Source organism: Vulpes lagopus, chromosome X (assembly GCF_018345385.1).
Source record: "Vulpes lagopus strain Blue_001 chromosome X, ASM1834538v1, whole genome shotgun sequence".
NCBI lineage: Eukaryota > Metazoa > Chordata > Mammalia > Carnivora > Canidae > Vulpes > Vulpes lagopus.
This window is the reverse complement of record NC_054848.1, coordinates 87,894,593-87,918,107: the sequence shown is the minus strand read 5'-3', so window position 1 is coordinate 87,918,107 and position 23,515 is coordinate 87,894,593. Positions and strand designations below refer to the sequence as shown.

General features: G+C 38.4%; 1 protein-coding gene across 4 annotated transcripts in view; it reads left to right on the top strand.

Annotated features, from left to right (window-relative positions):
* The window catches only part of LRCH2 (leucine rich repeats and calponin homology domain containing 2), a 103,509-nt gene that overhangs the window by 10,892 nt on the left and 69,102 nt on the right, over nt 1-23,515 (top strand). For all 4 annotated transcript variants that reach the window (XR_005985590.1, XM_041740198.1, XM_041740197.1 and 1 more), the window contains exon 2: nt 19,729-19,873. Coding sequence is in view for 3 of the 4 variants with exons in the window: in XM_041740198.1 (XP_041596132.1) it covers nt 19,729-19,873 (145 nt within the window). In the remaining variant the exon portion in view is untranslated. The remainder of the gene's footprint in view (nt 1-19,728; nt 19,874-23,515) is intronic.

The window sequence follows — 23,515 nt, the reverse complement described above, 5'->3', positions numbered from 1 at the left end:
AGTAAGCTGTGTATAAAGTTTTACAGCCAGGAGATGTGACTCTTTTAACATTGGTCTTTTTCGAGATTGCTTTGGCTATTCTGATACCCTTGCATTCTTGTATGAAATTTAAGATGAGCCTGTCAATTTCTTTTCTTTTTCTTTTTTTTAAGATTTTTTTAAAAAAGATTTTATTTATTTATTCATGAGAGACAGAAAGAGAGAGAGAGAGGGAGAGAGGCAGAGACACAGGCAGAGGGAGAAGCAGGCTCCGTGCAGGGAACTTGATGTGGGACTCGATCCTGGGACTCCAGGATCACGCCCTGGGCTGAAGGCAGGCGCCAAACCGCTGAGCCACCCATCATAAATAATTTTTTTTTTAAAGATTTTATTTATTTATTCAAGAGAGACACAGAGAGAGGCAGAGACACAGGCAGAGGGAGAAGCAGGCTCCATATAGGGAGCCCAATGTGGGACTCGATCCCGGGACTCCAGGATCATGCCCTGGGCCGAAGGCAGGCGCTAAACCGCTGGGCCACCCAGGGATCCTCCAGCCTGTCAATTTCTTCAGAAGATGCAAATTGCTAGGGATTTTGCTAGGGATTTTGTTGAATTTGTATATCAGTTTGGGGAAGTTTTACCATTTTAACAATATTAAGTTGTTCAACCTATGACTATGGATGTCTTTTGTTTTTGTTTTTGTTTTTTTTTTTTAAGATTTTTAATTTTTTTATTCATGAAAGACACAGAGAGAAAGGCAGAGACGTAGGCAGAGGGAGAAGCAGGCTCCAGGCAGGGAGCCCAATGTGGGACTCGATCCTGAGACCATGGATCACGCCCTGAGCCAGGGGCAGGTGCTCAACCACTGAGCCACCCAGCCGTCCCTATGGATGTCTTTTGATTTGTTTATAGCTTTAATTTCTTTTAACATTTTGTAGTTTTCCTAAATTTTAATTTTTGATAGTATTGTAAGTGGAATTTTTCTTTTTTAAAGTATAGTAAATGTACAATATTAGTTTCAATTGTATAGTGTACTATTTGACATTCATATACATTACAAAATGATTACCATGATGTCTAGTTATCATCTGTCAGCAAAGTTATCACAGTACTATTGACTGTATTCCCTATGCTATACTTTACATCCCTGTGACTTACATATTTTATAACTGGAAGTTTGTACCTCATAATCCTCTTCACCTATTTTGCACATCCCTCTCCAAACCACCAGTTTGTTCTCTGTATTTATGAATCTGTTTGTTTTCTTTGTTCCTTTGTTTTTTAGATTCCAAATATAAGTGAAATCACAAGATATTTATTTTTTTTTTCTGATTTATTTCACTTAGCATAATACCTTCTAGGCCCATCCATATTATTTCATTTTTTTTAAAGATTTTATTTATTTATTCATGAGAGACACACACAGAGAGAGGCAGAGACACAGGCAGAGAGAGAAGCAGGCTCCATGCAGGGAGCCCGACGTGGGACTTGATCCTGGGACTCCAGAACCATGCCCTGGGCCAAAGGCAGGTGCCAAACCGCTGAGCCACCCTCATCCATATTATTTCAAATGGCAAGATACTTTTTTTAAATAGCTGAGTAATATGGGAATATTTTCTGAATTTTATTTTAGGAATGTTTATTACTAGTGTGTAGAATTGTAGTTGATTTTTTTTTTTTATATCGACCTTTTTATCTTGCAACTTTGCCTGAACTAGTGTCTTCCTTCTTTTTTTTTTTTTTAATTTTTATTTATTTATGATAGGAACACAGTGAGAGAGAGAGGCAGAGACACAGGCAGAGGGAGAAGCAGGCTCCATGCACCGGGAGCCCGACGTGGGATTCGATCCCGGATCTCCAGGATCGCCCCCTGGGCCAAAGGCAGCCGCCAAACCGCTGCGCCACCCAGGGATCCCTAGTGTCTTCCTTCTAATAGTTTTTTAACCATTCATTAGGATTTTCTGCATGTAAGATCATGTCATCCTCAAATAAGATGCTTTGCTTCTTTCTTTTGAATGGATGCCTTTCTTTTTAAAAATATTTTATTTATTTATTCATGAGAGACCCAGAGAGAGAGAGAGAGAGAGAGAGGTAGAGACACAGGCAGAGGAAGAAGCAGGCTCCATGCAGGGAGCCCGATGTGGGACTAGATCCCGGACTCCAGGATCATGCCCTGGGCTGAAGGCAGGTGCTCAACCACTGAGCCACCCAGGCATCCCATGAAAAATTCTTTTGTCACAGGTGGGTGTTGGATTTTGTCAGATGCTTTTTCTGGTTGTTGAGATGGTCACATGGGTTTTGTCCTTTATTGCATTAATATGGTACATTTACATCGATTGTTGTTTCAGTATTATATCCCCCTTGCATTCCTGGCCTATACGCTCTTCAAATTAGGTTTATACTCCCTCCAAACTCTACATTCCAGCCTACCAAACTGCATGCTGTTCCTTGATCTATCATGTGCTTCCTTGTCTCCATGTTCTTACCCCCAACTGTTAATGTCCTTCTCTTTCTTTTCTGCCTTGTAAATTCCTATTCGTCTTTTGTATACCAGATCAGGTCTTTGTTTCCCTGTCCTCTTATTTACACATATAGTGATTACTCTGTATTGCTATTTTGGCAGGTGTGATTCTTTATTGCAATTAATATATTTCCTCTGTTGTAGCATTCACCATCAATTTAATAACTTTTATGGAAAAAATACACAAGAAGCACATACATGGATTTCAGGAATGTTAACATTAGAATAAAATGTGCATTGTAAAATCAAAGAAATATGGTATTTGTTCGCCTTCCACATTTTATAAATTTTGGGGTTATTTGAATGTAGTTACTTTGTTCCCACTCCAGCACTTAGTAGAGAGTGGTAGGTGTTTTACACATTTGTTCACTTAAGCCTGCTTCTTATCCTGGGGACATTTTCAGGTCTCTCCACAATTTGTCTCTTTCCTTTTCCTGTGTATTACCCACTACTCACTTATGTACCCTGTTCTCCAGTCAGATTGGACTTCTCATTGTCTCCCTGATTTTGTCTTTATTGCTGTATTATTTTTAAAAAGGAAAAGCTATTAGAAAAAAGAAATGTTTATTGCTTCATAAGCAGAGGTATGATTATTGAACTGTTTGCAGATTAGCAATAGTTTTTAAGTTTATTTATCTTTTTAAAAATAGTAATCTCTATATCCAATGTGGGGCTTGAACTCATAACCCTGCAATCAAGAGTCATGCTCTTCTGACTGAGCCAACCAGGCACCCACCCCTCCCTTTTTTAAAGCTTTTTTTTTTTTTTATAAGACTTTATTTATTTATTCATGAGGGATACAGAGAGACAGAGAGGCAAAGACCCAGGCAGAGGAAGAAGCAGGCCCCATTGCAGGGAGCCTGATGTGGGACTCGATCCCAGGATTCCATGATTACACCCTGGGCCAAAGGCAGGTGTTAAACCGCTGAGCCACCTAGGGATCCACTAAAGCATTTTTTTTCCCACTAAAGCATTTTTTAAAAAACGATTTATTTACTTATTCATGAAAGACACAGAGAGAGAGGCAGAGACATAGGCAGAGGGAGAATCAGGCTCCCTGCGTGGAGCCCGATGTGGGGCTTGATCTGGGTCTCCAGGATCACATCCTGGGCTGAAGGTGTCGCTAATCTGCCGAGCTACCTGGGCTGCCCCTTAAAGCATTTTTTTAAAAGATTTTATTTATTTATTTATTTATTTATTTATTTATTTATTTATTTGAGACACAGAGAGAGAGAGAGGCAGAGACACAGGCAGAAGGAGAAGCAGGCTTCCTGCGGGGAGCCCCATGTGGAACTTGATCCCTGGATCCCGGAATCAGTACCTGAGCCACTGCTGAGTCACCCAAGCATCCTTAAAGCATTTTTATTTTTATTTTTTTTTGAGATTTTATTTATTTATTCATGAGAGACACACACACAGAGAGAGAGAGAGAGAGAGAGGCAGGGACACAGGCAGAGGGAGAAGCAGGCTCCATGCAGGGAGCTGGATGTGGGACTTGATCTGGGTCTCCAGGATCACACCCTGGGCTGAAGGCAGCGCTAATCTGCTGAGCCACCTGGGCTGCCCCTTAAAGCATTTTTTAAAAAAGATTTTATTTATTTATTCATGAGACACACACACACACACACACACACAGAGAGAGAGAGAGAGAGAGAGAGAGAAACAGAGACACAGGCAGAGGGAGCCTGATGCGGGACTCGATCCCGAGACTCCAGGATCATGCTCCGAGCCAATGGCAGGCGCTAAACTGCTGAGCCACCCAGGGATCCCCCCGCTTAAAGCATTTTTATTTATTTATTTATTTATTTTATTATTTTTTTTAAAGTGTTACTTCCTGAAAGTATATGATAGTTTATTTATTTTTTTTTTAATTTATGATAGTCACACACACACACAGAGAGAGAGAGAGAGAGACAGGCAGAGACACAGGCAGAGGGAGAAGCAGGCTCCATGCACCGGGAGCCCGACGTGGGACTCGATCCCGGGTCTCCAGGATCGCGCCCTGGGCCAAAGGCAGGCGCCAAACCGCTGCGCCACCCAGGGATCCCCCCGCTTAAAGCATTTTTAAAGAAGATTTTATTTATTTGAGAGAGAGAAAGAGAGCATGAGTAGGGGGAGGGGCAGAGGGAGAGGGAGAAGCAGACTCCCCACTGAACAGGGAATCAGATGCAGGACTCTCCATCTCAGGACCCTGAGATCATGACCTTAGTTAAAGGCAGTTGCTTAACTGACTGAGCCACCCAGGCATCCACCCACCCACCTTTTTAAAGTTTATTTACTTGGGCAGCCCAGGTGGCTCAGTGGTTTAGCGCCACCTTCAGCCCAGGGCCTGATCCTGGAGACCCAGAATCAAGTCCCACATCGGGCTTCCTGCATGGAGCCTGCTTCACCCTCTGCCTGTGTCTCTGCCTCTCTCTCTGTTTCTTTCATGAATAAATAAGTAAAATCTTTTAAAAAGTTTACTTTATTTTTTATTTTAATTTTTTAAAGATTTTATTTATTTATTTGACGGGGTGAGAAAGAGTGCAGTAGCACTAGCAGAGAGGCTAGGGAGAGCAGGCTTCCTCCTGAGCAGAGAGGCTGATACAGCTTGATCCTAGGACCCTGGGATCATGACCTGAGCCGAAAGCAGGGCTTAGCCTACTGAACCACCCAGGAGTCCTAAAGTTTATTTATTTTAGCTATGGTTTTTGTATACTGTTATATTGTACCATAGGATATGTTTTTATTTTAGAGTAGTTAACTGCTTTTATTTATTTATTTATTTATTTTGTAGGCTACATGCCCAACACAGGGCTTGAACTCACAACTCTGAGATCAGAAGTTTCATGTTCTACTGACTGAGCAGCCAGGTGCCCTGCAGAATAGTTGACTGCTTTTAAATATTTAGGTTAACTAATAAAATTGAGTTTTGAGTCATGTTTATAACATTAAATAATATTTTTGGCATTGAAAATATTAAATTATAAAATGTTTTGAGGATTAGTACGTTCAGTTAACAAGTTCTATTTTGCAAATTATATTTGGAAGTCCAAGAAAAATTGGGAGATAAATGTACATTTTGTGATTAGGTTTAGCAGTTTTCTTGGTAGTATAGCTCTAAATTGTTTAAAATTGTATTTTTGCATTTCTTGTCTAGTTTTCTCTTTTTGTATTAGTTTGCTATCTTCCATTTGCTTTAGGCAGATCTAAGATCTACTTCTGAGTTGCAAAGTTTGTCATCCTCAGTAGATCAGAACTTAAAGGTCCTCATAAACAACTCTTTATATGTTCACTGCTTCTCTTATATAAAAGCCTCATCTCCTCATGGCTGAGTTTTCTCAACATTTATCTGTTTAATGTTGCCATAAAAGTCTTCCCATTATAGTCTATTATATAGCCTTCTTCCAAATTGTAATTCCTTTTTTTAAAAAGATTTTATTTATCTATTCATGACATATTGAGAGAGAGAGAGAGAGAGAGAGAGAGAGAGAGAAGCAGAGACATAGGCAGAGGGAAAAGCAGGCTCCACACGATGAGCCTGATGGGGACTCGATCCCAGATTCCGGGATCACACCCTGAGCCAAAGGCAGACGTTCAACCACTGAGCCACCCAAGCCTCCCACCAAATTGTTCTTCCTGTGTCTTCCTTATGCCACTGTTCCATTGAAGAAAAATATTTTATAACATGGTTTTTTAGGATTGCCTAATAGTCTATTATATAAATGAACCATATTTTATTTAACCATTCTATTGTTAGCTATTTACATTACTGTTTAATGAGTATACAGCCAGGTGCAATTGTATTTTTGGCTTTAAATTGATTTCCCCCTTAAATTGATTCCCCAGGGCTCTTGGGTGACTCAGTCAGTTAAGCCTTGACTCTTGATTTCAGCTCAGGCCATGGTCTTAGAATCGCGAGAGTGAGCCCCGTGTTGGGCTTTGAGCTAGGTGTGGAGGCTGCTTCATATTCTCTCTCTCCTGCTCCCACCCATAAGCACTCTCTCTTTCTCTCAATAAAACAAAAACAAAAACAAAAACAAAAACAAAAACAAAAACAAAATGCTTCTCTCAAGAGGAATTTAAACTCTTTGAGGGCAGATAAAAAAATTCCCTGTAATATTTGCTTCAATGTTGTGCCTCTCTGTCATGGTTGATAGTGAATGCTTGTTAAATTTCTGAACTTAAAATTATGGGAAGAAGCATGGCATGGTATATTCTTTTATACACTGACTTTTTGTTCTTTTTGACTATAAACTAGTGGAATAGCTCTGCCATGGTATCTTGGTGATCTTGCACATTTCCACATAGTATGCATAGGTCAGGCTTAACCACAATCTGACCCAAATCTTGGGGGAAGACTCTATGATCCTCCCTGATACATGGTAAAATAGATAGATGACATGAGTTTATTTCTTACCTACCTTCCTATCTTGTGGGAGGCTGATGCAAGACAGTTTATTACTTTATTCTTTCATCTTGGGAAGACATGGAACATTCAAATTTAGCTGTGAGTATAAAATTGCAAAGCTGCAATTTAGATTTGACTCCTCAAAAACAGAGCAATGCATGGTGCATGTCATCTTCATTTGGTCCCTCCCTCCAGTTTGATTCTGTCCTGTAGGATTGGAGACACAGGGAACTGATACCATACTAATCATGCTTTCTTTGTTAGTAATGAACTGTCTGAATCCGTTTGGTCTTACTGGTAGCTGCCAGTGTGCTGCTCTACAGGGGCTGCTTAACACAAATTGATGGAGTTTTCTTTGGCCTGATTTGTGGAATTTGTCATTACTTTGTAATTAGTTTACTATAACTTGCTTTTAATTTCAGCATGTAACATTTAGTGCTTTGTTGTTAAACAGCTCAAATAAGGATGATCCTTGCTCTCTAAATAACAGTTTTTTTAAGGAGCACAGTTTTTTTAAGGAGCACAATTCATCATGATCTGGATTTATCAAAGATGAAGCATTAATTTTATTTAGCATGGTAGCTTGCTCTCAGGTTTTTTTAACCCTCCTCAAAGACAACTTTTTTAGAGTAAGCTCTGTGCCCAATGTGGGGCTCAAACTCAAGACCCCAAGGTCGAGAGTTGCATGTTCTACCTACTGAGCCAGCCAGGCAGCCCCCCCCCCCTGCCTTTTTAAGGACTACTTTTGTTTTGGAGTTCACTGCCTACTAGAATTATGCTGGGCAGTCAATTTGATGCAGAGTCTTCTCATACTACATCAGATTTTCTTTTCTCATGCAATAGGAAGCTACTAAGGTATCTTAATGAAGGCAAATAAAAAGTATACTGTATAAAGAGATCCACTTGATTTTCAGTTGCTAGTTGATCTTGACCTAGGCAGGGAGCATCAATGTCATATTAATTTCATATTAATTATGTATCAGTTCATATGTCTTGGAGATGGTGAAGATGATATTTTTCCATTACTGACTTCACTAATCAGACTTAAAACAATTCAGATTTTATAGTTTTTGGGTTTTGCTTTAAGGGAATAATTTACATAAAAGCATGACTTTGACATTAAAAGTTGCATACTTTCCTGGTAATTTACATTTAAAAAATTATGATATGTAAGTTGAGTGTCAATATAACATGGCTCAGTGTGTTAATAGATGCTTAGTAGCAGACTGTGGTAGCAGGACCAAGTTGTGCCCCTTGAAACAGAAAATGATTATGTTTAATACCAACTTACCAAGCCAGTAATTGTCTGCACATACCGTTTTTATGAGTGGAATGTATATGGTTAGAATTCAGTTTACCTTGTGAAATGAAATATAATACCTTTAAAATAGTATATAGTATTGTGTTTTTCTTATAACAGAAGCAATGCTTGCTATTGTAAAAAATTTGGAAATAAAAGCATACAGAAGAAAATACAAAAATATTCCTCATTCTACAACCTTGAATAAATAATAACATTTTGGTATATTTCCTTCATACTCTCATACTCATCACCTTCATATATGTGTATGGTTGAATGTATAAATAAAGTGTACTTTCTAAAAATTTACATTTTAAACGGAAACAGTTGGTTCATACCATGTATATAGTTTGACATTTAAAATGTTGTAGTTGGGACGCCTGGGTGGCTCATCAGTTGAGCGTCTGCCTTTGGCTCAGGGCATGATCCCTGGATTCCGGGATCGAGTCCCACATCGGGCTTCCTGCATGGAGCCTGCTTCTCCCTCTGCCTCTGTCTCTGCCTCTCTCTCTGTGTCTCTCATGAATAAATAAATAACATCTTTAAAAAAAATAAAAAAAAATGTTCTAGTTATTTTGGGACAGTTGGTTGAGTGTCTAATTCTTGATTTCACCTCAGGTCTTGACCTCAGGGTCGTGAGGTCAAGCCCTGTGTTGGACTCTGTGCTGGGTGTGTAGCCTCCTTAAAAAAAAGTTGTAGTTATTATCCTGTGAGCATTCTGATTTTCATATTAAGGATTCAAATCTATAATAACATTTTTTTTTTAAAGGCTGCAAGATACTCCATTTTAAAGATATACCATATTTAGCCTTTATCTGTTGTTGGGCATTTAAATTGTTTCTAATTTTATACTGTTTTAAATAATCCTGAAATGCACATAATTTCTTCTGTATCTTTATTTGGTTTCAAAAATTGCTAGAGATTGATTTCTTGAATCAGTGGGTATGAACATTTTTCAGGAGCTTGATTCCTATTGTCAAATTGCTTTCTAGACAGATTACCTCATTTTGAAATCCCATCAGTGTATATAGAAGTGTCTTGCCAACACTGAACAATATCTTTAGAAACCTTTGGGTTTAATGAGCAAGTTGTGGGATCTTATTCTTTGCATGTCTTCTGATGGACAGTGAGGTAGAACGTATTTTCATGTGCATATTGATCATTGATAATTTTCATTTTTGAATCTGTTTATGTCCTTGGCCCAGGTTTTACCTATGAGCTATTGATATCACTTTTGCTTTTTGACAGACTATAGTTTTCCTTTCTTTTTATGTTGCTAAATCTAGAAATTTTCATTGGTGAATTATTTCTTTATTGACTGCTTTGAAAGTCCTTCCCCATTCTAATATTAAGTGGCTATTCACTAAAATATTTTTCTAGCTTTTTTATGTTTCATTTTTATCATTTTCCTCCATCTGGAATTTATTTTAGTAGAAGTTATGTGATGAGGCTATCACATTTGCCTTTTGAAAATAAAAGTTTTCCAAGAACCATGTAATAAATAATACTGCATGGATTCATAATGCCAAATTTACAGTATAATAAGTCTTATACGAGTTGAAGGATAGTGTCATTACTTCAATGTTTGAATGTCATTGCACGGTTAATTAGTCATTATTTCTTGGTGAAACTAAAATACTTTGCAGAATTTCCTACAGATAACTGCATAAAGCCACTCCTTCCTTTTTTTTTAAATTTTTATTTATTTATGATAGTCACACACACAGAGAGAGAGAGGCAGAGACATAGGCAGAGGGAGAAGCAGGCTCCATGCACCGGGAGCCCGACGTGGGATTCGATACCCGGTCTCCAGGATCGTGCCCTGGGCCAAAGGCAGGCGCCAAACTGCTGCGCCACCCAGGGATCCCATCTTTTTTTTTTTTTTTTTTTAAATAAAGTCCTATCCTTCCACGTGGCTTATAGTTGTTATGACTCACAGTCCTTTTCTCACTGAGCATGCATGTAATCTGCCCTCTGGTTAGCAGCTGTGGTTTCTTTCTCCTTTCAGTATCTGTTTTTGTTTGCACCCTTGCTTCTCAAAGTGCCTGCGCTCAAAAAGAGCTTTCCAGTATTGGTTGCTGTAGGCCAGTGAAGTCTGCTTGTTATTGTATCTCATAATAGTTGGCTTTGAAGTATTTTTCCTTCATTTTTTTTTCAAATATCTATCGACCCTTTTTTCATTCCACTGTACTTATGATTAATATTTTATTTTATTTTTATTTTTTTATTTTTTATTTTTTTATTTTTTATTTTTTTATGATTAATATTTTAACTCACCATGGCATAGCTCAGAAATTCTCTCACCCTTACATCTTATTCATGCAAAAAGGCTTCAGAGTTGTACATGGACTTTTCATTATCTTGTCCGGAATGACAGCATAATACCCTTCTAGGGAATACCGAATCAAGAAATCACCTGTCTTTGTAGAGGGCATCTGTTGAAAGCAGATGCCAGAGCCATGAGGTTGTCATTTCCCATCAGGCTCCAACATCAGAGTCTCTGATACTTCAAAGACACTCTCCATTCTTGTATCAACAAACAGCTGTGGTGCCTCCTGTTTTCTTGTTTTTGTTTCTAGTCGTGACATTTCTTTTAGATGGAAAAATAGATAAGGAAGCATTTATATTTGAGAGCATATTAATGAGATCTTACATACTGTAAATGCTTACATTTGAGTAATATCAGTTACTAAAGAGCATAGAAAATTTAATTTTTAAAATTTTAATATTAGGAAATATGATTTTGAGTTGGTTGATTTTATCCACTCTCTAAAGACATATAATTCTGGTATATATTTTCCATGTCATGAGAGCTGAATATAATAATCAATTTCTATCATTTTATTTTATATCTTTGTGAACATATTATATTAATGTGCAAGTTGGTAATTTTCCCTTCATTTCTATTGCTTACTTTTAGGGATTTGAGGTTGTAGTAGAATATTTACTCATTCCTAAAAGCTCTGAGAGTGAGGAATAGTAATTGATTCTGGTAGTGTTTCATAGGTAGTAATCAGTAGAATCAGAATACAGTTCAGATGGGCAGCCCAGGTGGCTCAGTGGTTTGGCACCGCCTTTAACCCAGGGTGTGATCCTGGAGACCTGGGATCGAGTCCCGCGTCGGGCTCCCTGCGTGGAGCGTGCTTCTCCCTCTGCCTGTGTCTGTTCCTCTCTTTCTCTCTGTGTCTCTCATGAATAAATAAACAAAATCTTTAAAAAAAAAAGAATACAGTTCAGATCTAGTTTAATGCTCATCTGGTAAAGAACAGTTACCCTTCCTTTTTTATTCCATCAGTCTTTGTGTGAACTTTGAGCTATACCCCAAGGATAATGCAGCATTGGTCCCACCACAACAGCTTTGTAATAATTTTAGTAGAACTAAGTGGGGGTGATTCTATTTGCATAGTTTCTTTTGCTGAAGTGTTACTATCTAAGCAGATTGTATTTGGTGTGAGATTGAAACAATAATTAGGATTGCTTAGGGTTGGTGTCTCAGTGGGCTTTTTATCTACCTTAATACCTACTACCTACTTCATAGTGCTTTATAGAATTTTGTTTGAATAAATGAGTCCAGTCAGAATGCTGCCCAGAAAACAAGGAGAATGGGGCTTGGAAGGTGAAGATCAGGATTTGCCTGTCTCTATCACAGGCAATAAGTGCAGGACTACAGAGAAGTAGGTAATTATTTTATCTGTGTATTCTCTGTGGTAAGGCTGCAACTTCTAATCCCTGCTTGGTAAGGAATGTACATGGTACTATTGGTAGATAATTTTTCATAGGCTTCATGTTTCTACACATCTTGTGAATGAGGCACTAACTGCTCTTTGTTCAGGACTGAATTTTGGAAGAATGAAAGTTACTCTCTGTAGAGCAAAGGACAGTAGAATACAGATAATGTTTTCCTTTGAATGAAGTACATGCTGGCTTATTGTCCATTATAAAAGATTTGGGTTCCCCTAGCTTAGAGTTTGTGTCCTATGCAGTGTACTATGTGGGTAAGCTTTCATCTGTACTCATGTATGTTGCCTCTGTGGGATTTGGGAGGCAAGAGGAAGTGATAAAAATATGCTGCTTATGCCACTCCCTATGCTATAAGTAAAAAAGTCCTTTGTCTCTCACACAGGAGTCTCATGCCTTCTGCCAGCATCCATATAAGTATGTTAGGCTAACTTGTTGGCTTAGAAGTAGGAAAGTCTCAGATATTTCAGAGTTTTTGACGGGTACTCAGGATAGTGGTTTTGCCTAGAAGATGTTACTTCCCTTTTGAAGAAACTTGTTTAGTTTTCTTTAATCCTTATTTATTGAATTGATTAAAAATACTGAAAAATTAATAATGGTCCACTCTTTTAAAGATTTTTTACTTATTGAATTGATTAAAAATACTGAAAAATTAATAATGGTCCACTCTTTTAAAGATTTTTTACTTATTTATTTATTCATGAGAGACACACAGAGACAGAGACAGAGACAGAGGTAGAAGCAGGCTCCTCCCAGGGAATCCGATGTTGGACTCTGTCTTGGACCCTGGGATCAGAAGGCAGATGCTCAGCTGCTGAGCCACCCAGACATCCCAATGGTCCACTCTCTAGGGAGCCAAGAAAGCTATGTGTTGGCCCAGACCAGTTCTGAATTAGTAAATTAGGAACAGCTGAGAGCTTTATAATGGAGTTCATTATTTTCTTAATTAAAAATTGGACTTGGAGTGAAATTTATGTTGTTTCTTATTGCAAGAAGCAACTTAAGTTATTATTATTATTATTTTTTTAGCAACTTAAGTTATGAATGTGGCTAGGAGATTAAGAATCTCTCTGACCCTGATTTGTGATTCCAGTGGAACAGAATATTTGAAATCTGGGACAGAGGTCACAGTAGCGTGTTGCGGGAGTGGAAAAGCACACATAGAACATGGGCTTTGAAATAACATCTCAGTTTGGAACCCTTGTGCTGTCAGTTATTACTAGTTTTTAAACATTGGGCATGCTCTTCAATCTGTCTTTGATTCATGTATATAATGTGGAATAATAGCTACTTTATAAGGCTGTTATGAGGATTAGATATAATTATGCAAAGTCTATAGCATTGTGATCTAACATATGTGGGGTGTGTGTGTGTGTGTGAGAGAGAGAGAGAGGCAGAGAGAGAGAGAAATGTAAATAGTCATCCCAGTTCAACTTAGGTTATTGTTGGTGTGAATTTAGAGTTCTCATTTCAGATTATGCACTTAACCCTCATGTTTCTTAAAAAAAATTTTTTTATTAAGTAAACTCTGCCCCCAACGTGGAGCTCGAACTCATGACTCTGAGATGAAGAGCCCTATGCTCTACAGACTGAACCTTCCATCTGCCACCCTCCCTCATGTTTCCTTAAGCAGAAATTCTATGACAATATCTGTTACTGATGAGGATGTGTTCCAGTAACACACTTCATTATTAGAAATTTTTCCAGAGGTAGTAGAAATGTGTCAGAATTTCAAACATTAGCTAGGATTTTCTTTAGTAAGAGGGACTATAGCAACCTACATCATTAAATATCACCTAAAGAAGACCCATGCATCTTAGTTTAAGTTTCAACAATTTGTAACAAAAACTGAATGCTGTTTTGTATGTGGAATAAGATAAAACCATAATTAGTATAATTTTTAAAAAAGATTTTATTTATTTATTCATGATAGACACACAGAGAGATGTGGGGGGGCAGTGGGAGAAGCAGGCTCCATGCAGGGAGCCTGACACGGGACTCGATCCCGGGACTCCAGGATCATGCCCTGGGCCAAAGGCAGGTGCTAAACTGCTGAGCCATCCAGGGATCCCCAGTAATTAGTATAATTAATATAATGTAATAGTGTAATTTCTGAAAGTCATTTTCTATATCTACCTTGGCAGAAATGTTAGCCAGTGGGCCAGGAATTGCACTGGGTGGCATATGGACCCGTTTGTGGCTCTTGTGGCTGCAGCTTGGGAGGCAGCAACATTTCCATTCCATCTGACTCCTCTCTTTCCTTCCCCTGGCTTTCCTTGACCTCTGAAGCTCACGAACGTAATTTAGAGCAGATTATTTAAAGTGATCTATTAACATCTTTAAAAGGCTTCTAGCAGTTTCACAAGGAGAGTTTTGAAGGAAGGCAGGAAACAGCATACAGCAATCTGTCTGCTGTTGAGTTGTTGTCAATACTGCTTGATATGATTTTTGATTAAAACCAAGACAAGAGAGGACAGCCCGGATGGCTCAGTGGTTTAGCGCCATCTTCAGTCCAGGGCCTGATCCTGGAGACCTGGGGTCGAGTCCCACGTCGGGTTCCCTGCATGCAGCCTGCTTCTCCCTCTGCCTGTGTCTCTGTCTCTCTCTCTCTCTGTGTCTCTCATGAATAAATAAATAAATCTAAAAAAAAAAAAACCAAGACAAAAGAAGGATAATTCAGTGGTATAAAGGTGCTTATCGTCAAGGATGCTAATTAACTGAGATATAACCTTACTGCTTAAGAGAAAAAATAGATAGCAATACAATTTAAAAAAATTTGCAGGCATTCTCTCGTTAATTCTGATAAACTATTTTTATGAGAAGTGTGTTAGTTTCCTGTGTCTGCTGTAACAAATTACCACAAACTTGGTGGTTTAAAACAACAGTTCATTTTTTTTATAGTTCTGGAGACAGAATATGAAAGGAGTCTTATGGAGCTAAAATCCAGTTTCAGCAGTGCTGTTTGCCCTACAGAGTCTCTACAGGAGAATTCTTTCCTTGCCTCTTGTGACTACTGGCATTCTTGGCTACATCACACTCCAGTGTCTCCTTCCTCTTCACCATGGCTTTCTCAGGGCATCTGTCTAATCTCCCCCTGACTTCCTCTTGTAAAGATACATGTGATAGCAGTTAGGGCCCACCTGGGTCATCCAGGATAATCTCCTCAGTGCAACATTTTTAGTTATATTTGTACAGTTTTACAGTATAAACCAACATTCATGTAATTAGGACCTGATATCTTTGAGGGCCACCATTCAACTCACTTCAAAAAGATAAGCAACAAATTTTAGTTTTCTTTTTTTGTGGGTGTGTCTGTGTGGGAAAGGTGAAGAAACATCTTTATAATTAATTGTCTTTTCCCAAGTCCTACTTGTCCCCAGAGAAGACAGGCTTTAAGACTGTTGTGAAATGAATGCTCCAATAAGGAATAAATTAACAGTTTGTTTTCTCATCTTTAGATGGAACTGTATTAAATACAGTACCAATTTTGCATGTTTTTCTTGAGAATGTTTGTTACCAAATTATTCTAGTTACCCTAGTGAACATATTAGTTACATGATTTTTAATATTATAAAAATTCCTTTATGGTTTAATTGTACATCACAAGATAAAAATTTAAAAGTTTAATTTGTATCCATTATATCTATATAGAAGTTAATTTTCACTTTTTTTGAAGGAAAATATTAGATGTTGTTAATGTGAGATACTTCAGGAAATTAAGATACATGTTGTTCTGTGTTATTCCCTTTCTTTCTTTCCATGGTTGTATTTTTCTTTTGGCATTGTTATTCTGTTTACCCAATTCTTAGAAAGGATATTTATACAGATTTAAAATCTGAAAAACCCTAGAACAAACTTTCCTTAATCAAGGGCTTTATAAATAGCTTGAGTTTTAATTTTGAGTTTATTATGCTTTATTTTATTTTACTCAATTAAATTAGAATAATAATTGTACTTTAAAAAAATATTTTATTTATTTATTCATGAGAGACACAGAGAGAGAGAGGCAGAAACACAGGCAGAGGGAGAAGCAGGTTCCATGCAGGGAGCCTGATGTGGGACTCGATCCCTGGTCTCCAGGATCAGGCCCTGGGCTGAAGGCAGCACTAAACCGCTGAGCCACCCGGGCTGCCCAATTAATTGTAATTTTAAGTGATGTTTACTAAGTAAATATATTAGATCATCCAGAAAATAGTTTATTATTGCAAATTTAATTAAATTCCTTAAGGAAACTTATAATATTACTTGGTAATTTACTAAATAATCTTTTATTTAGAGGGGAAAGAACATAAAGCCTCACACAATAACATGTAAGTCATTAATATAATGTGTCATAGTATTTAAGTTATTTTACTAAAATCACTGTTATTAATACTGATATTTTGGCTTTTTCTGGATTGTCCAGAAATAAATTGTACACTCATTTTATTTTTGTTGGGCTGTGGTTATGCATCAGACCAACAATGAGCTTGTCTGCTGATACAACAAATCAGGAATAGGATTATGATTGCTTTTACCTCGTAGCTGAGGTAATATTGATTTTTTTTTTCCTGTCACTGTTTTAAACATTCTTTATATGGTTATTGTGCTTTCTCTTGACCATTATTTTCAGTCTTCTCTGCTTGCTTTTTTCCCCCCTCTATTCAGCTTGTAAAAATAGGCTGTCCTGATAGCCCATTCTCGAACTCTTTCCAACTCCATACTCTGATGTTAGGTGATGTCTTCCATTTCTATGATTTTATATTACTAACCATATTCCCACAACTTTCAGTTTTATATATCTATCCCAGATCTCATTTTGAGGTCTATAATCATCTGACTAAACCCCCTCCATTGGATCTCTTTCAGATATCTCACATTATACAAATATAAAATTGAATCTTTGATTCTAACCTCTGCTTCAAAAAACAAAACCCCCACGAGCAACAGCAACAAAAATCCCGTTATACCCTCAATCTTTTTTTAAGAATTTATTTATTTATTCATGAGAGACAGGGGGGGGGGGGGAGAGAGAGAGAGAGAGAGAGAGAGAGAGAGAGAGAGAGAGAGAGAGAGAGAAGGCAGAGATACAGACAAAGGGAGAAAGAAGCAGGCTCCATGCAGGAAACCCGATGTGGGACTCCATCCCGGACCTCTGGGATCCCGCCCAGAGCCAAAGGCAGATGCTCAACTGCTGAGCCACCCAGGCATCCCAATACCCTCACATCTTTTTAATTAAATAGCCTTTTACTTATCCCACAGTCACTTGCCCAATCCCTAAGTATTAATACCAAAATATATTTCAAACTCTATCTAAATTTCTTATCCTTATTCTTGCAATCTTAATTTAAGCTACCATCATTTATCTCTAGGACCACTATATTATTTATGGGTGTATAATACTAGGTATTATACAGAATAATGAACTGGGCATAATTTTGATTTTAGAATTTCAGATTTTTTTTTTTAGAAAGTTTTTTTTTTATATATATATTTATTTATGATAGTCACAGAGAGAGAGAGAGAGGCAGAGACACAGGCGGAGGGAGAAGCAGGCTCCATACACCGGGAGCCCGATGTGGGATTCGATCCCGGGTCTCCAGGATCGTGCCCTGGGCCAAAGGCAGGCGCCAAACCGCTGCGCCACCCAGGGATCCCTAGAATTTCAGATTAATTGTAAACAGTAATTTTCAACTTCTAGGATTCTGAAATTACAAGAGTAAGATAATGTAAAAGAAACATCCTAAACTTAAAAAAATAATGATTTAAATTTTCCTCCTCAATAGAACTGAATGATGCTTGGGTGTCAGAGGAAGCAAGCCAGGATATAGAGAAACTTCTGTTTCAAGCTCAGATTTTGATTTCTAGTAACTCTGTCTATCCTTTTATTTAGTCATTCAGAATCTTATGGTGGTAGGAAGAAGAATCCAAATTAATTCCCAAATAATTATAACTAATGATTTCTTTTGCCTATCATGCAATTTTACATTAGGTTAGTGTGTGTTTGCAGACACAAAAACATATTAATATGTATATTAATATTCTGAAAAGGGAATTTACTGTATTGCTAAGTACATAGGTCTCATTCCTCAGGGTGAGAAAGTTAAGCATTGGTAGGAGACTGTTCTTATGAGGGAAGATCACATGCTGAATGATGTATGGTGAGTTAAAGTACACCATAGATGTTCTGCCTGACAGAGATAAATAATATTCTTATTTTTTTAACCAAATAAGTATAATGAATTAATGTAAGCAAAGTTATATTTCTATGATGATGTAGCAGTGATTCTCAACAGGTGTAGGGGGGTTTGAGCCCCAGGGGACCTTTTTTGGCTGCCATTATTAGAGGGTTTTAATGGCATTTGGTGGGTAAATGCCAGGGATGCTTCTAAATATCAATAAATGGGAGTATATTTGTGTGTGTTTGGAATAATTTAGGAGAGGAAGGAATAAAGAATAAATGCCAGGTTTCTGGCTTGCACAACTCAACAGGAGGATGTTGCTGACATTATTTGAAATACAAGAAACATGTGTGTGAGATGATCTTCAGTTCAGATTTTACAGAATTTGTATAGATTTTGTAGAATTTGACGTGCCTGAGAAGTATCAAGAAAGTTCTGAAGATCAGAATGTAGGTGTTCAGACATAGCTTTAGTTTGAAATCTGTCAGTATATAAATATAATTTAGCCCTGGGATTGGATGAAATCACCCACTAAAGTGTATATCTTAAGAAGGAAAGAGTACTTGGTCACAGCTTTTTGGAACATCGACAGTCACAATACAGGTAGGGGAAAATCTAGCAAGAGACTAAGAAGTAGCAAGAGAGATGATAAGAAGTGATGCATAAGTGTAGTCTTTCAAACCAAGAGAAGGGAAATGTTTCAATGTAGCTGAGTTGTTATCGACATGGAGGCTGTTAGTGACTTTGGTGGGCATGAAAGTGAATAGAAACCAAGGGTGGGTTGAGAAGTCCATGGTAAGAGATTTAGTTGTGTTGTAGATTTATGTAAGTTTGGCTGTGAAGGAGGAAGAGGTAGTGGGGGATGTGGGATCTGGGGAGGATTTTTTGAAAAAAAAGATTAAATTAGAAAAGATTAGAGAGAATTCCTCATTGATGTTTTAAAAGATAAATTTTAAAGATATCAAGTACAATTTAATAAACAGGCTTTAAATGAATATATTTCAATATGATTAATTTTGCCTTTGTGGTGGATAATATTTTATAATATATATTTTTTAAAAGATTTTATTTGGGGGCACCTGGGTGGCTCAGTGGTTGAGTGTCTGCTTTTGGCTCAGGTTGTGATCCTGGGGTCCTGGGATCAAGTCTCTCCACAGGAAGCCTGCTTTTCCCTCTGCCTATGTCTCTGCCCTCTCTGTCTCTCATGAATAAATAAATAAAATCTTTAAAAAAAATAAAAGATTTTATTTGTTAGAGAGAGAGAGAGAGAAAGAGCAGGAGAAGGAGCAGAGGGAGGATAAGCAGATTCTGGCCATATCTCAGGACCCTGAGAATATGACATGAGGCAAAGTTAAGAGTCAGATGCTTAACCGGCTGAGCCACCCAGGTGCCCCCATGTTTTATAATATTTTATGTATATTTGTATGTAAGCTTTGTGCCCAATGTGGGGCTTGAACTCACAATCCTGAGATGAAGAGTCCTGTGCTCTACCAACTAAGCCTGCCAGGTGCCCCATATTTTATAATATTTTAAGTAGTTGCTTAGATTCTAAGTGATTCAGCAAACATGAAAATAGTTCTGTTGATTATAATAGATGCAGGTGTATGTTTGGCACTCAAATATTACTTTTCTTTTTCAGATCTTTCAAGAAATCGTTTTACAGAAATTCCTTCTGATGTCTGGTTATTTGCACCTCTTGAGACATTAAATTTATATCATAATTGCATCAAAACCATTCCTGAAGCCATTAAAAACCTGCAGATGTTAACATATCTTAACATTAGGTAAGGAAAAATTTTTTTGGTAGATTTTGTTTTTTATTATAGTTCTAATCCTTTTTAGTAACAAAGGAATGTGTTTGGTTTGGCTATGTAACCTATATTTATCTCAAAAGTATCTTATTTGGGTATTTGTTATATGTTCACATTACTTTATAGGTGTTTGGTCTTGTTCTTGACAGCAGTGCTTCTCATCTCAGCCTTTAATCTGCAGAAGATTCACATGGGGATTAAAACATCTGATTACATAGGTCTGCAGTGGGGTCTGCATTTCTAAGAAGCCCCCTGGTAATGCCAGTACTTATTTGTCCTTATCACTTTAAGTAGCAAGGCTTTATTTAGAATAGAAATATTTCCCTGAAATCATAGCACCACAATGCCAATTTATTTATTTTAAAGATTTTTAATTTTATTAGAGACACACACACACAGAAAGAGAGAGAGAGAGAGAGAGAGAGGCAGAGGGAGAAGCAGGCTCCGTGCTGGGAGCCTGACATGGGACTTGATATCGTGTCTTCAGGATCACACCCTTGGCTGAAGGCAGCGCTAAACCACTAAGCCACCGGGGCTGCCCAATGCCAATTTATTTATATGCATTCTTGGTTAAAGTGAAACTTTATGAAGAAACACTTGAGCTATATTGTTCACTCTTGTGAGTTCTCCTTGCTACTCTAAGGATGGATAGATTGGGATGGGAGTGTTGGTGTGTTAAGAAGTAGATGTGACAGTTGAGGTCAATACTTAATAGATGCTTACTGGGCAGCCCGGGTGGCTCAGTGGTTTAGGGCCGCCTTCAGCCCAGGGCATGATCCTGGAGACCCAGGATCGAGTTCCACATCAGGCTCCCTGCATGGAGCCTGCTTCTCCCTCTGCCTGTGTCTCTGCCTCTCTCTCTCTCTCTCTCTGTGTCTCTCATGAATAAATAAAATCTTAAAAAAAATAGATGCCTACTTACTACGTGCCAGACAATGTTACAAATATGAAGTAATCCATATTACTTCATCTCCTCTTCACAACAGCATTTTGAGAGAGGCACTGTTGTTTTGTTTTAAAGATTTTATTTATTTGAGAGAGAGAGAGCGCATGCCTGTGAGCATGAGCAAGGGGAGGGGCAGAGGGAGAGGAGAAGCAGATTCCCCACTGAGCAGGGATCTTGATACATGGCTCAGATCCCAGGACCCTGGGATCAGGACCTGAGCTGAAGGCAGATGCTTAGGTGACTGAGCCACCCAGGTGCCCTGAGAGAGGTACTGTTATTAACCTTGAATTACAAATGAGGAAACAGTGAAGCATAAATATATATATGGCCAAAGTCATATGCATGTGTGTACACACACACACACACACACAATCAAGTGGTAGAGCCAAGATTCAGATCAAAGCAGTATTAGAACTCTCATTCTTAGCTATTACTCTCTATTTATAATAGAGTCAACATTTGATAAGTATAAGAGAAAGATGGTTCTGTCAGATGACTGACATTGAATGGAAATTGGTAAATTGTGACTTACTTAGAATCATTTTCAGGGCATCTGGTTGACTCAGTTGGTGGAATGTGTGATTCTTGATCTCCGGGTTGTGGGTTTGAGCCCCACATTGGGTGTAGAGTCCTTAAAAAATGTTAAAAAAAAGAATCATTTTTTAAAAAGATTTTTATTTATTTATTCATGAGAGACAGAGACAGAGAGAGAGGCAGAGACACAGGCAGAGGGAGAAGTAGGCTCCATGCAGGGAGCCTGATGTGGGACCCAATCCCAGGACTCCAGGATCATGCCCTGAGTCGAAGGTAGACACCCAAATGCTGAGCCACCCGGGCGTCCCAGTTTGTTTTATTTTGTTTTTAAAATATTTTATTTATTTATTCATGAGAGACACACAGAGAGAGGCAGAGACATAGGCAGAGCGGGAAGCAGGCTCCTTGCAGGGAGCCTGATGCGGAACTCGATTCCAGGACTCCAGGACTCTAGGATCACACCCTGGGCTGAAAGCAGGCTCTAAACCGCTGAGTCACCCAGGTGCCCCCCCTACCCCAGCTTTTTAAAAATTTTTTTAATTTTTAAATTTTTAAAAAAATTTTTAAAAATTTATTTATGATAGTCACAGAGAGAGAGAGAGAGAGAGAGAGAGGCAGAGACACAGGCAGAGGGAGAAGCAGGCTCCATGCACCGGAAGCCCGACGTGGGATTCGATCCTGGGTCTCCAGGATCGCGCCCTGGGCCAAAAGCAGGTGCTAAACCGCTGCGCCACCCAGGGATCCCACCGGCTTTTTTTTTAAAAGTAAACTCTAGGCTCAACGTGGACTTGAACTCACAACCCCCAGATCAAAAGTCACATGCTCTACTAACTGAGCTAGCTATGTGCCCCTCAAAATAGGCCAATTTTTATACGTTTATTTGTCTGAGAGAGATTAGAAAGAGTTTGAATGTGCCATATTTTTCCCACTTACGTTGTTTTTTATTTTGGTGAAAAAATTTTGAGAAACTTGTAAGATGGTTTTTCAGTTCTCTTTTCCTACATAACACTCCTTTTTTCAGTAGAATTCTGCAGGAAGATCCTTGTGTGCTCCATACTGGCCCCTTTTCCAAGGAATCTGTTTGATCCTAAAAGTGTCAAGAGTTATAACAAGGCCCTGGCATATTTGACATTCCAGCAGCCTGGCCATGATTGCTGGTCTAGGGGCATTTTTTTTTTTTAAGTGTGTGCCTTATGAATAAAGCCCATCTAGTGTTTCTGGATGTCCTCTGCAGGCATAACTTCGGGAGTTGAAAGGTCTTCATGTTCTTCCTTGGGGCAACACTAGGTTTTTGTGGCTGTGCATGTTACTCAAAATGCTAGCTAGATACAGGTCTATAAATGCCTCTTTGAAAAATAGGAAAAATAATAACTTATTTTTATGAATACTTGGCAGTATGTTAAGTGTAATGGTATACTTTATATTTTTTGGTAGAGGGGTTGTCTTAGTCTGTTTGGGCTACTATGATAGAATACCATGTATTGGGTGCCTTATAAATAACAGAAACTTATTTTTCACATTTCTGGCGGCTGAGAAATCCGAGATCAAGTCACTGGAAGATTTGGTGGTTTGTAGGCAGCCATCTTCTAGCTGTCCTCACTTGGTAGAGGGAGGAAGGCAGGTCTCTAAGGTTTTTTTTTTTTTTTTAAAAATAAGGGGTCTAAACCCGTTCATGAGGGCTTCTCTCTTATGACCTAATCATCTCTCAAAGGCCCCACTTCCAAATATCATCACATTGGGGATTAGGTTCCAGCATTATAATTTTGTGGGGGACACAAACATTGTGTCTACAGCGGGGATCATTTGGATCAGTCTAAATTGGTATATAAATTTGATCCTCAGTAGGTTGAGGTTACCCCAGAGCCATATTGCCCAGATTTGAATCCTGGCATTCTCTCTCTCTCTCTCTCTCTCCATGAGAGACACACAGATAGAGAGGCAGAGACATAGGCAGAGGGAGAAGCAGGCTTCCTGTGGGGAGCCTGATGTGAGTCTCGTTCCTGGGACCCTGGGATCATGCCCTGAGCTGAAGATAGACCATCAACTTCTGAGCCACCAGGCGTCCCTGAATCCTGTGTCTCTTACCAGCTATGTGACTTTGAGCAGTTTGCTTAATATCTTTTTGACTGATTCTT